Here is a 15,066-nt window from a genome sequence, read left to right as displayed (position 1 = left end):
TTAAGGTGTACAGCATGGAAACAGGCCTTTTGGCCCAACTTACTCAACTTGATGGCATGAACATCGATTTTTCCAACTTCAAGGTATATTTTCCTCCCGGGGATATACACACACAGCCAGGGTTAGAATGTACAAACTCCTTATAGACAGCGGAAGGATTGTTGGCTCTGTGATAGTGTTGCCCTGTTATGCTACTGTGCCAGCCCCTGTGCCAAATGGTTTTAGTTTTCCATACACTTCCTTCCATGGTCCATTGTCCTCTCATATCAGATTCTTTCTTCTTCAGCCCTGTAGTTCTTCCACCTATTGCCTCCCAGCTCCCCCACCCATCCATCTACTCCCTCTCCTGGTGTCACCCAGTGCACATTATTTATGACAGTGCAAACAGAAGGATACTGTTGTTTCTTGGTGTGCACATAACAGACGATCTAACGTGGACCCACAACATCTCCACACTAGCCAAGAAGACACCGCAGTGTCTACACTTTCTGAGGAGATTGGATGATGGGGTGGAGATATCTAACAAAGCAAATGTAAGGCACTCCTTCCCTCCACTAGCCTGCAGGTCACCCTTGGGCAAGGTGTTGCACCTGCTTAGCTCCCGATCAGGGTCATGTGAAGCCATTGGAGCAGGTGGTGGATGGTCGTAGGAGCAGCTGGTGCAGATCACAAGTCCAGGTTATGTGACTACTGATGCCAGGCAGGCAATCTCTGAAGAGTGTTGATAAAGGCTGGGGCCACCCATCTTGTAAGAACACTGCCCAGAAAAAAACAATGGCAAACCACTTCTGTGGGAAAATTTGCCCAGAACAATGATGGTTCAGATCAGGATCGCTAATGTCATGTAGCACAGCAAAGCTCCCTACCCCCATTCTAACAACTTTCTACAGGAGCGCCATTGAGAGTGTCCTGTCTGGCTGCATCATTGTGTGGTAGGGAAGCTGCAAGGCGTCCGACCACAGGACCTCACAGAGGAGAGTCAAAACTGCCGAGAGGATCATTGGGGTCTTTCTCACCCCTGTTTGTGACATTTACTGGGAGCACTGTAGACAAAGGGCCTGAAGCATTGTTGAGGATCCTTACCACCCATCCCACAATCTCTTTGACCCACTACCGTCAGGAAGGAGGTTCAGGAGTCAGGACTAGAACTACTGGACTGGATAACAGCTTTTTAATTTTTTTTGTTGACATACAGCGTGGTATAGGCCTTTCTAGTCAACCAGAAACCCCTGACAATAATCCTCGCCTCATCACAGGGTAACTTACCAATTAACCTACTTTCCTGTATGTCTTTGGACTGTGGAAGGAAATGAGTGCACCCAGAGGAAGCCCACACCGTCACAGTGAGAACGTACAAGCTTCTTACAGACAGCAGCAGGAATTGAACCCGAGCTGCTCGTACTGTAAAAGCATATTCTGCTAACCACCATGCTGCTGTACCATCCCCATTTCCTTAGGCTGTGAGACTAACGACTACTCTGCCACCACTGAGGTCTTATAACCGGGACAGCAAGCTGTTTACTGTTTACACTTCATGCACTTTGAATTATATTGTATTAACTTATTTGTGGTAATATTTTGTTTTATGTACTGTGGGTGATAGATGTATTGTGGGTGCACCGTGCTCTGGAGAAGCACTTTCGTTTGGTTCTATATACAGTATGTACAGTTGAATGACAATTATTTAACTGTCATATATGCACTTTATGTCAACTTGTACATCTACAGAATACTTCTTTACCTGGTAATATTATTGTGATAATATTATTCAATGTTCTGTACGTGATATATATTCTGTGTTTTGCACCTTGCTTCCAGAGGAAAGCTGTTTTATTTAGCTGTGTACAGTTGAATGATCAGAAGTTTAAGCTTCTATCTATCACCTGCCAGCTTCTACTCATCCACCTTCCCGGAGTTTCTTACTCTGGCTTCTGTCCCCTTCCTTTCCAATCCTGATGAAGAGTTTATTCCTCTCCACAGCTGATCTGCTCAGTTCTTCTAGCATTTTGTGTGTGTAGGTCATCTACATATACATCCAAACTGTTAATGTACACTCGGTGGCCACTTTATTAGGTGCATACGCTCGTTAATGCAAATATCTAATCAGCCAATCATGTTGGAGCAACTCAATGTATAAAAACATGCAGACATGGTCAAGAGGTTCAGTTGTTCAGAGCAAACATCAGAATGGGGACGAAAAGGGATCTAAGTGATTTTAACTGTGGAATGATTGTTGATACCAGATGGGGTGGTTTGAGCACAAACTCCTGGTCTCCTGAGATTTTCACACACAACAATCTCTAGAGTTTACAGAGAATGGCATAAAAAGAAAAATACATCGGTTCTGTGGGTGAAAATACTTTAATGAGAGAGGTCAGAGGAGAATGGCCACACTGGTTCAAGCTACAAGAAGGTGACAGTAACTCTAATAACCATGCATTTCAATAGTGGTGTGCAGAAGAGCATCTCTGAAAGCACAACATGTCAAACTTTGAAGTGTATGGGCTACAGCAGCAGAAGACCACACTGAGTTGCAGTCCTGTATCTAATAAAGAGGCCACTGTGTGCATATGACAAACAGGAAAGGACCCAACTCAGAGCTCTGCAGCTCAAAATAGTTCACTACTTGCAGTGTGGTCATTGCATCTGCAGGGGGCAGCATGAGCTTGCTTCCCAGATAAAACTGGTTCAGGAGAAAATCAGGAAGATGGATTTTGGATTTCATTATAAGGATTTTCACTTTGATTAAATTATATAATTTTAAAATAAAATGGCAAATAGAATGATGTTACTTCCATGAACAAAATGAATACATCGTGTATTGGTGGCATAGCTGGTAATGTAATGCTAATACAGCTCAAAGTTCAATCCTGGTGTCTTCTGTAAGGAGTTGTATTTTCTCCCAGTGGAATATGTGGGTTTCCACCACGTGCTCCAGTTCATCCTACATTCCAAAGATGTATCAGTTAGGAGGTTAATTGGTCATTGTAAATCTACTGATTATAATAAGGTAAATCGGGCGTTGCTGGCAATGTGGCCTATAGGTCTGGAAGGGTCTAGTCTATTCCACACTGTATCTCGAAATAAACAGGAGGTTCTGCAGATCTTGGAAATCCTGAGCAACACAGATACATTGAACTGTGAATACCTTTCACCAGATTTTTCACTCTCCCTTTTACCTTATTGCATCGTTGAACTTTATATTTGTCAAATTCATCCAAAGGATTGCATTGATGTATTGCTACTGCATTACCTTACATGAAGAAGAAAAAAAAGATAAAGTTCATTAATATATTCAAGAGATTCTGCAAATGCTGTAAATCCAGAGCCACACATTCAAAATGCCGGAGAACTCAGCAGGTTAGGCAGCATTAACGGGAGGAGGAATAAACAGTGGACATTTTGGGCCGAGACCCTTCATCAGGACTGGAAAGGAAGGGAGAAGCCAAAATAAGGTGGGGGAGAGGAAGGAATACAATCTGATGGGTGACAGGGAAGACCAGGTGTGGGGGAGGGGCAGAGAGGGAATGTAGTGAAGTAAGAAGCTGGGATGCAATAGATGGGAAAAGTAAAGGTCTGGAGAAGAAGGAATCTGATAGGAGAGGAGAGTGGACCATGGGAGAAAAGGAAGGAGTAGGGGCACCAAAGGAAGTGATGGGCAGGTGAGGAGAAGGGGTAAGAGGGGAACCAGAATAGGCAATGGGAAAAGAGATGAGGGATGGGCGAAAAATTACTGGTATCTTGAGAAATTGATGTTCATACTGTCATGTTGGAGGCTAACCAGAAGAAATGTGTGGCATTGCTCCTCCAACCTGAGAGTGGCCTGATCGTGGCAGTAGAGGAGATCTTGGACCAACATTAATGCCAAGCGATGCTGTACGTTCAGTCATTTTAGTAGTCACCTATCTAAGTTACTGGAAGAAAATGACTTTTGTATTAAATATGAACAATAATTTCTATCATGTTTTTTATTACCCAGGTATTGGTCCTGGCAACACAAATGAAGCATTATTATCTGCAATAGCAAGTGCCTTACACACCAGTTCCGGACCCATTACAGGACAACCATCAACAGCAGTAGAGAAAAACCCAGCGGTCTGGCTCAACGTTTACCAGCCAATGTGTCGAGCATTTGTCGTCACTGATAAAGATATCAGGTGAGGATACAAAAAAAAAACTTAAAGAATGGCCACTTCAGACTGATATTTCTACCAGATCAGGCTGTAAGTGTACAGAGGTCACTTTATTAGGTGCATCTCTATACCTGCTCATTAATGTACATTACTAATGCAGCAGCAACTCAATGCATAAAAACATGCAGGCATGGTCAGGAGGTTCATTTGTCATTCAGATCAAACATCAGAATTGGAAAGTAGTGCGATCTAAGTGACTTTCACTTTGGAGTTGGTGCCCGACTGAGTGGTTTGAATATCTCAGAAACTGCTGACCTTTTGGGATTTTCATGCACAACAGTCTCTAGTGTTCACAGAGAAAGGTGCAAAAAGGGGCAGTTCTGTGGGTGAGAACACCCTGTTTATGAGAGAGGTCAGAGGAGAATGGCCAGACTGGTTCAAACTGACAGGAAGGCAACAGTGGTGTGCAGAAGAGCATCTCTGAATGTACAACACATCAAATATTGAAGTTGATGGGCCACAGCAGAACAAGACCATGACCATACAGAAATGCACTCGGTGGCTAAGTGGCCACTGAGTAAAATTCAAGCTTTTTAGGCTTAAGCTGAATAGTTACTTATGCCGTTTACTTGAAATTGTTATTTTTTTGTCATTTCTCTTGGTGTGAAACAGGGATTATGGGATTATAGTTTATCATAGCACCATTGGCCATGTAATATTTGGTCACATATGCAAGGACCACTGCTACAAGAAAGAAGCATCCATCATCAAGGAACTCCATCATCCTGGCTATGCCTCCTACTTGCTGCTGCCATTGGGAAGGAGTTGCAGGAGCCTTAGGTCCCACACCACCAGTTTCACAAAGTTATTATCCTACAACCATCAGGCTCCTGAACCAGTGTAGATAACTTCACTCAACACAACTCTGAACTGATTCCAGAATATACAGACTAACTTTCAAGGACTTTACAACTTAAGTCCTCAGTATTATTTGTTTACTGGTTTCTTTCTTTCATTTTTTACTTTCACAGTTTGTCTTCATTTCACATTGGTTGTTTGTCAGTCTTTGTGTGTAATTTTCCATTGATTCTATTGTATTTCTTTATTTTCCTCTAAAACCCTGCAAGGAAAAAATGAGTCTGAAGCTAGTACATGGTGACATATAGCTATATTGACAATAAATTTATCTTGAACTTTAAATTTCATAAATCTTAACACTGTCAGGTGGATGAATGTAGTAGTTTGTGAGAGAAGGATATCACACAGTAATCTGTATTCTTCTGATTGTTTTGTATCTTGCAGGTAATATTTTGATTTTCTGGTTTTGAATTCCAGATGATAAAGTAAAATTTCAGCGCTTTCAACTCTTACTCTTTTGACTGTATTATCTTGATTAATACAAGGTGACCTTTCTATTAGTTTTAATATTATGGATGCTTCAGGGGAGTCAGTTAATGTGGTAAATATCTCTTGATAAGCCAGGAGAGTCACAAACTTTGATAGAAACAGTACTAACGTTGAATCTGTCATTTTCTTGGACTTTTATTTTCCAATGTTAGAACATAATAATAAGAACTTAAACATTAATTTGCCAGTAAAATATCAAGTTGCCCAAGGGGGACTAATAATAAAAGTTATGCCGCTTTGCTGCTATCTCTTCAGTTTTTAATACCTTATTCTTTGTGTATTTAAGGTTTCCTGCCCTTGCTTTGATTACCTGAAGAAGTTTGATATTATTTTAGTAATTTGGTATGACTTCTGTACATTTCCATTTGGTTCACATCCTTGTCTCTCTCCACAAACTTCCTTCCACCATCGACCTTTCTCAACAAGTCACTGGCCCCTCCGCTGTGCACTGTTGTGAACTTTGGGGAATTCTTGATGCTGAATTCACATCAGCCTGTTCCTGTCGGCACAATGTGAAGATCATGTACAAAGTTCCCTATCATTTTTTTTACACAGCTGCGTGGACCACCCATTGCTTTGAGCAGGCCTGAAGACTGCACGGCACTTTGTTATAAAAGAAAATTCCATCTTCATGGCAACAAAGCCTATGTGTGCAGGGGCATTTCAGTTACTGTGTGGCCACACACTCGCGCAATTTAGAGGGAATAGTAATCATGTAGTAACTGTTACTTTGTTCTGGGTTTCACATTCAGGCAAGTCACATGTTAGACCACAAGATCATAAGGTATAGGAGCAGAACTGGGCTGTTTTGCTCATCGTGTCTGCTCCGCCATTTTCGCATGGCTGATTTATTATCACTCTCAACCATATTCTCCTTGTAAGCTCTGACACCCCTACTTATCAAGAACCTCTGCTTTAAATATACCCAATGCCTTGGCATCCACAGCCACCTGTGATGATGAATTCCACAGATTCACCACCCTCTGGCTAAAGAAATTCCTCCTCATTTCTGTTCTAAAGGGACTGTTCCCTCTGGCTGTACCTTGCTGTTGTGGCCTATGCTGGGCCAAAAGGCCTGTTTCTGTACTGTAGCTCCATATGACTATGGGAAAATAGTTCAGGATGGACTAGATGGGCTGAAGGGCCTGTTTCTGTGCTATAGTGCTGTATGACCTAAATTTGCTAACTTGCTGAAGTTTACATTGGGTAATCAGTCATAGATATATCAACAACCATTTATTTTAATTCATGTTATGTTTGTAAGATTCTGCCCTGAAATCCCTTGCTGAGCGTGCAAAATGTTGCATGTTTCACTGTGTATGTCAGATTATTTCCACAGATGAAAAATATGCACTTGTCTTACTGACGTTAAAACAGAGCAAAGTGAGGGAGTACAAATATGCCAAGTAAGAGAATCACACCAAGATGGGTGAAGTTACTGAATTGTTGAGTACAGTCCCTGGATAAGAATAATGACATATCTACTTGTTATTCAATTAGTTATCATGATCTGTTAGTTCTACATGGAACATAGAATAGTACAACACAGTACAGGCCCTTCGGCCCACAATGTTGTGCCGACCCTTAAACCCTGCCTCCCTTATATCCCCCCACCTTAAATTCCTGCTTATACCTGTCTAGTAGTCTCTTAAATTTTACTAATATACCTGCCTCCAACACAGACTCAGGCAGTGCATTCCACGCACCAACAACTCTCTGAGTAAAAAACCTTCCTCTAATATCCCCCTTGAACTTCCCACCCCTTACCTTAAAGCCACGTCCTCTTGTATTGAGCAGTCCTGAGCACTGAGTTCTGTAGGCTTCTGAGACATTGACTATAACCTGAGACAGTCATGAGAATGATCCTGGGAGTGGAAGGGTTAATGTAAGAGGAGCTATTGATGGCTCTGGGTCTGTACTTGCTGGAGTTTAGAAGAATGAGAGGGGGGATCTCATTGAAACGTACCAAGTATTGAGAGGTCTAGACAGAATGGACATGGAGATGTTTTCTATAGTGTGGGAGTCTAGGACCAGAGGGCACAGTGTCAGAATGGAGAGACGTCCCTTTAGAAAAGAGATGAGGAATATGTTTTTAGCCCCAGAGTGCTGTGAATCTGTGGAACTGATTGCCAGAGATGGCTGTGGAGGCTGAATCACCGGGTATATTTAATGTGGAGATTGATAGTTTCTTGATTAATAAGCGTGTCAAAGGTTATGGGGAAAAGGCAGGTGAATGGGTTTACCAGGAAAAATAAATCAGCCATAATGGAATGACGACGCAGACTCAATGGGTCAAATGGCTTAACTCTGCTCCTATGTCTTAAGATCTTATGGAAAAGGTAAAGACACTATGGTGCCACATTAAGACTGTCTGGGAAAAGCAGTTTCTCATGTTCTCTGTCTTAAACCTACACTTCTGTATAGGGATGTATTAAATGTGCTGCCAAAAGCCTGTCTAAAGAATTGGTAATTAAGGCAATTCATGGGAAATCTAGGAAGGAATTTCCAAGCATTTAATTTATGGTTCTTTCAGAAGTCAGGAAAGAGGCATAAAATATTTTGCTTCATGATAATTTTATTAAGTGTAAATATTACAAAGAAAATCTAAAATGGATAGTAACAGGAGCAGAGGCTAGTGAGTGAAAGGAGAGGCAAAGAAAAAAGATGATGCTGAATGTAGGGCAGCTCTTTACATATCCATAGAAAAGAAAAATTCTATTCAAATTTGTACTTGCATAAGAGTCAGCCAGTCAGAACACCCTTATTCAAATAATGCAGCACCAGAGGTTCCCAGAGTTTTCCAGGATCTCATAAATATACTGCAACCACTGGGGGACACACTGAACAGCTGCATATACACACTGTGACTACTAGGGGACACACTGAACAGCTGCATATACGCACTGTGACCACTAGGAAGCATACTAAACAGTCACGTGTCTGCTTGTACTTTAAATAGTTCTTGTATATAATTACAAACAAGAGTCCTGCTGAAGGGTTTCGGCCGGGAATGTCAACTGTACTCTTTTCCTAGACGCTGCCTGGCCTGCTGAGTTCCTCCAGTATTGTGTGTGTGTTGCTTATATGCAATTAATTGTTAAACTGCAAAGAAAGTAGCATACAGTCAACCAACAGCTGTTGACAGAGTCTATCCTACCAGTGGTGGAGGAATTAAAATCAAGAGATAAATAGTAAACTAAACCAGTCATCTAAGTTGTAGGACTGGAGGAAATTAAATGGGGAAGAAGACGACCAAGGTGTCATAGACCACTGCAGCACAAAAGCAGATCCTTCAGCTCATCTAGTCTGTGCTGAACTACAGTACCATGCATATATGTAGCTAGAGTGCCTGACACTTTTTCAGTTCTGTAGTAATTTTATGTATAGCACTGTACTGCTGCTGCAAGAGAAAATTAATGACTTGCGTGAGGGATGATAAACTTGTTTCTGATATGGGTCTCTATTGTGGACTGAGCGTAGGAAGGGGACAGGTTGAGAGGAAACATGATTGGGAAAACTGGAAGGGAGGGGGAAGCACCAGAGAGACATTTTATAATGATAAATAAACCAATTGTTTGGAATTAGATTACCTTCCCTGGTGTCTCAAGGCAAGGTCTGTCTGCACCTGCATCACCTCTTGCCCCTGGCACTCCTCTGCCACCTCCTGAGGCACTCCACCCTCACCATTGCTTACATCCTTTGTTCTCACCAGATTTACAAACTTCCTCTTCGCCCACATTAACAAATTCAGTACTGTGCAAAACCCTTAAGCACTCGAGTTATATATATGTGCCAAAGACAGTTACATAATATTGTATTGTACCTAATCCAATCAATCTGCAGCTGGACCGTGGCTTTCCATACAGTGGTACAGGGGGCAGGTTTTCATATTTCTGAATCAATGGTGGGAGGTATGATCTGTGCAAACTGATGGGATGCACCTGACCTTGAGAGGAACCAGTGTATTTATTGGCAGGTTTGCTTGAGCTTTTGGGGAGATGGGACCTGAAGTGAGAGAGCTGAAGATGGGGTATTCAGGAAGATGCAGTGTGTAGTGAGACTGAAGAAAGACAGGCAGATGATAGGACAAAATTGCAGTTAGTGGGATGAGTTAATCTGTAACTGAAGGCCAAAATCGAAAAGGATAATCAATGCAGAACTGGAGGTGTTATATTTAAGTACATGCAGTATGAGGAATGAAGTAGATGATCTCGTAGCGCTGTTAGAGATTGTCAAGAAAAACGTTGTGGACATCACTGAATGCCCACAAGAAAACAAAACTCAGGGTTGTATACAGTAACATATATGTATGTTGATAATGAATTTTCTTTGAACTTTCAACTTTGAAGAAGATCATAGTTGGGAGCTTAACATCCAGGGATACACCTTGTATTGAATGGACAGGTAAGAAAGCAGAGGGGGTGAGGTGGCTCAGCTGGGAAAAAAATAAAATCAAATCCTCAGAAAGCATGACATAGGATTGGAAGGTATAGTATCCTTGGGTAGAGCTAAGAAACTGTAGGAGTAAAAAGTTACGTTCTTACCTCCAAATAGTAGCCAGGATGTGGGAAAAGAGATGTCGAAAGAGCAGTGTTATGATAGTCATGGGGGATTTCAATATGCAGATATATTGGGAAAATTAGGTTGGTGCTGGATCCCAAGAGAATGAATTTGTAAAATGCTTCCAAGATGGCTTTTCAGAGTAGCTTGTGGTCAAGCCCACTAGGGGAAAAACAGTTCTGGATTGGGTGTGGTGTAATGAACCAGATTTGATTAATGAGCTTTAATGGTAAGTAAAAGCTTGGGAGGCAGTGATCATAATGTAAAATTCATCCTGCAGTTAGAGGATGAGATGCTAAAATCGGATGTATTAGTATGACAGTGGTGTAAAGGGAATTACAGAGGCACGAGAGAGTTGATGGCCATAGTTAATTGGAAAGGATCACTAGTAGGGGTGACGGCAGAACAGCAATGGCTGAGTTTTTGGAAGCGGTTCCGAAGAAATGAAGAAGTATTCTAAAAGGAGAATGAGGCTGACAAGTGAAGTCAAAGATAGCATATAAGCAAAAGAGATGACATATATAAAAATTAGTGAGGAGTTAAGAGAATTGGGAAACTTTTAAAAAACTAACAGAAGGCAACTAAAAAAGTCTTAAAGAGAGAAAAGATGAAATATAAAGGTAAGCTAGCCAATAATATAAAAGAGGATACAAAAAGTTTTCTTCAGGTATGTAATGAGTAAAAGATAAGAGTGGATATCTGACTGCTGGAAAATTACACTGGAGAGGTAGTAATGGGGACAAAGAAATGGTGGATGAACTTAAGTATTTTGCATTAGTATTCACTATGGAGGACACAAGAAGTATGTCAGAAATTTGAGAGTGTCAAAGGGTAGAAATGAGTATTGTTCATATTACTAAGGAGAAGGTGCTTGGGAACCTAAAATGTTGGAAGATAGATGGGTCACCTTTACCAGATGGACCAGACCCCAGGGTTCTGAAAGAGTTTCATTAGCTGAAAAGATTGTAAATAATTCAGATGACACAATTGATGGTTTCATTGCCAAGTTTGCAGATGATACGAAGATATTGGAGGGGCAGGTAGTGCTAAGGAAGCAGGTAGTTTGCAGAAGGACATAGATTGGGAGAATGGGCAGAAAAGTTGCAGAAGGAATATAGTGTTGGGACATGCATGGTGATGCACTTTGGTAAAAAGAATAAAGGTGTAGACTTTTATAAATAGGTAGAAAATTCAAAAGTCAGAGGGACAAAGGGACTTGGGAGTCCTTGTGCAGGATTCCCTAAAGGTTAACGTGTAGGTTAAGTCAGTGGTAAGGAAGGCAAATACAATGTTAGCATTCATTTTCAGAGGATTAGAATATAAGAGCAAGGATGTAATGCTGAAGCTTTATAAGGCACTGGTCAGACCACGCAGGGTATTGTGAGCGGTTTTAGAACATTGACATAGAACAGTACAGCACAGTACAGGCCCTTTGGCCCACACTGTTATGCCGATCCTTTGTCAAGAACCTATCATTTGTGCTCTTTCTCCAAGAAAAGATGTGCTGGCGTTGTAGAGGGTCTAGAGGAGGTTCACAAGAATAATCCAAGGAATGAAAGGCTTAATATACGGGAAATGTTTGATGGCTCTGGGTCTGTACTCACTGGGGTTTAGAAGAATGAGGGGAAGGGGACCTCATTGAAACCTGTCCATTTTTAACAGAGATGAATAGTAATTTCTTTAATCAAAGTATGGTGAATTAGTCGCCACAGACGGCAACGCAGACCAATTCGTTGGGTGTCTTTAAAGTGGAGGTTGATAGGTTCTTGATTAGTAAAGGTGTCAAGGTTATGGAGGGAAGGCAAGAGAATGGGGTTGAGAGGGATTAATAAATCATCTGTGATGGAATGGTGTTGCAGAATTGATAGGCAGAATGGCCTAATTCTATTCATATGACTCAGGGTCTTATGGTCTCCCATCCATGTGCCTCTCCAAACTTCTATTAAGTGTTGGAATTGAACCCGCCTCCACCATTTCTGCTGACAGCTGGTTTCACACTCTCACCACCCTCTGAGTGAAGAAATTCCTCCTCATGTTCCCCTTAAACTTTTCACATTACATTCTGAACTCATGACCTCTAGTTCTAGTCTCATTCAACCTCAATGGAAAAAGCCTGCTTGCATTTATCCTATCTCTACCCCACATTAATTTGTCTACCTGGAAAGTGTAATTTCAAAATTTGAAAACTAGGCATTGCTGAAATCTCAAGTCACCAGACATGGTTGTGTAAATGTGGTTTTATGTCAGCACTGGAGTTCTGAAGGACCTTGAACGGAATGTCTCACTGAAGTAGTTGATACTATGATATACTATTCATATACTATGAATAGATCATTCAAAGTAAATTTATTATACAAGTACATACAGTACTGTGCAAAAGCCTTGGGCACAGCCTTAGCTGGGATGCCTAAGACTTTTGCAAGTACTGTAGTAACTTTATGTATTGCACTGTACAGCTGCTGTTTTTTAAAAAAAAAACAAATTTCATGACATATGTGAGTGATGATAAACCTGAATCTGATATGGGTCTCAATAGTGAGCTGAGAGTGGGAAGGGGGCAGGGAGAGGGGAATGATAGTTGGGAAAAGAGTATAGGAGAGGGGAGGGAGGGATAAACCCCAGAAAGGCATTCTGTAATGATCAATAAACCAATTGTTTGGAATCAAATGACATTGCCTGATACCTGCAGGCTGGGTGTGTTTCTCACCCATACAACGCCCCCCCTCACCCCCGCTTCTGGCACTCCGTCTCTGCCATCTGTCCCACAGCCCTTCAGTGGAGCTCCATCCTTCCCATTGCCAATGTCCTTTGCTCCTGTCAGATTTATAAACTTTCTTTCTGGTCCACGTTGACAAGTACAGTACAGTCGGCCCTCCTTATCTGCGAGGGACTGGTTCTGGGACCCCTCGCGGATACCAAAAAACGTGGATGCTCAAGTCCCTTGTTTAACCAGTCAGTGTGGTGGACTTTAGGACCTGGTGGAGCTCTGAATCTGCAGTGTTTCTGTTCACGAAAATAATCACAATTGAAAATAAAGTGGAAATAATAAAGCAATTGGGAAGAGGTGAAACGTAATCGGTCATTGGAAAAGCATTAGGCTTCAGTCGGTCAATGATCGGAACAATTTTAAAGGATAAAGTGAGAAAGGCCCTGCCCCGAAGAAAGCTACAATTATTGCTAAGCAACGCAGTGGTTTAATTATTGAATTACATAACGTTTCTTAAGTGTTTTATATGCACAGAAAGGTAAAATATATACTATTTTCTAAGACAAACGTTTGACTAATTGACGCTAAATAATACTGGATGTAGCTGTTCCGACTTACTTAGTAAGAGAACTTCTGATTTTTTTCGATCCCAATCCACGATAACCTATGCACATCCTCCTGTATACTTTAAATCATCTCTACATTACTTATAATACCTAATACAATGTAAATGCTATGTAAGTAGTTGTTATACTGCATTGTTTAGGGAATAATAACGAAAAAAAAAGTCTGTACGGGTTGTCCCGATTCGCGGTTGGTTGAATTCGCGCATGCAGAACTTGTGGGTAAGGAGGGCCGACTGTACTGTGCAAAAGTCTGAGGCACCTTAGCTGTATAATGTGCCTGAGACTTTTATACTGTATGTCACCGATTTAATTTACTGTAAATAAAATGAAAGATAAACAACCAATGTGCAAATACTGAAAGAGAAACAAAGTCATAGTAGATAAATAAGTAATAAATAATATTGAGAACATGAGTTAGAGAGTCCCTGAAGGTAATCCGTTGGTTGAGGAATCAGTTCAGTGTTGAGGTGAATAAAGTTACCTACCCTGGTTCAGGAGCCTGATGATTTAGGGGTAATAACTGTTAAATAATTAAATGAAGACCTGTGTTGTAAATTTATTGAACAATAGAATGGTAGATAGAATGTTTCAGCAGCGAATGAACTGTTGCAGGCATGAATGAATGTTATAGAGGTGGAAAATCGGTGATCTGAGTAAAGTTTATTTCCGGGTCAATTATGCAGCCATGGTTATGAAGTCTAGTTCAGCTTTAGACAGTTTACAATGTGAGGGACTTAAATTTGTCTCTTAAGCATTAGAGGTTTTGCAGAGGCTGGGAATTCAGAGTAACATGTTGGAGGAACTCTGCAGGTCAGACAACGTCAGTAGAGGAATAAGCAGTCGATGTTTCAGGCCAAAACCCTTCATCAGGGCTGGAACGGAAGGAGCAGAAGCCAGACCAAGAAGGTTGAGGGAGGGGGTTGAGTACAAGCCTGCAGATGACAAGTCAGGGAGAAGCAACACACACAAAATGCTGGAGGAACTCAGCAGGTCCGGCAGCATCTATGGAAAAGAGTAAACTGGTGATGTTTTGGGCCGAGACCCTTCATTGCAGTCCTGATAAAGGGTCTCAGCCCCAAATGCCAACTGTTTACTCTTTTCCATAGATGGTGCCTGATCTGCTGAGTTCTCCTAGCATTTTATGTGTGTTACGTGGAGTTCCAGCGCCTGCAGATTTCCTCTTGCTAGCTGAAGGAGAATGTAGGTTGGGAGGGATGAAGTGAGAAGTTGGGAGTGATGGGGGAAAGCAGATGAGGGGGAAAGTGGGTTGGTGGGTGAGTGAAGATTAAGTTAAATGTTGGTGGTGATAGCTGAGACCAACTAAGTGGTAGGTAGGTGGGTGGGTTTTGCAAGCTCCTGAATTCCTGTACTGCTTTTAAAATTGTTAAAGTCAAATTACTATCTTATCGAAGTACATATCTGTCACCATATGCAACTTTGAGATTCATTTTCTTGAAGGCATTTACAGAAAAATAAAGAACTGCAATAGAATTTGTGAAAAATTATACGTATAGACTGGCAACCAATATGCAACCAGTAGAGTATATACAATGGGCACTTTATTAGGTACGCCATTACACCTCATTAATGCAACAATCTAATCAGCCAATCACATGGCAACAACTTGATACAT

The 15,066-nt window shown here is 41.3% G+C and overlaps 1 protein-coding gene across 3 annotated transcripts in view; it reads left to right on the top strand.

The window, feature by feature from the left end:
* Positions 1 to 15,066, top strand: part of LOC140737623 (methyl-CpG-binding domain protein 3-like) — a 131,326-nt gene that overhangs the window by 76,494 nt on the left and 39,766 nt on the right. For all 3 annotated transcript variants that reach the window (XM_073064090.1, XM_073064092.1, XM_073064091.1), the window contains exon 5: positions 3,980 to 4,157. In XM_073064090.1, coding sequence (XP_072920191.1) covers positions 3,980 to 4,157 — 178 coding nt within the window. The remainder of the gene's footprint in view (positions 1 to 3,979; positions 4,158 to 15,066) is intronic.

The sequence above is a fragment of the Hemitrygon akajei genome, chromosome 13, assembly GCF_048418815.1.
Source record: "Hemitrygon akajei chromosome 13, sHemAka1.3, whole genome shotgun sequence".
NCBI classification, from domain to species: domain Eukaryota; kingdom Metazoa; phylum Chordata; class Chondrichthyes; order Myliobatiformes; family Dasyatidae; genus Hemitrygon; species Hemitrygon akajei.
This window is presented reverse-complemented; position numbering and strand designations above follow the sequence as displayed.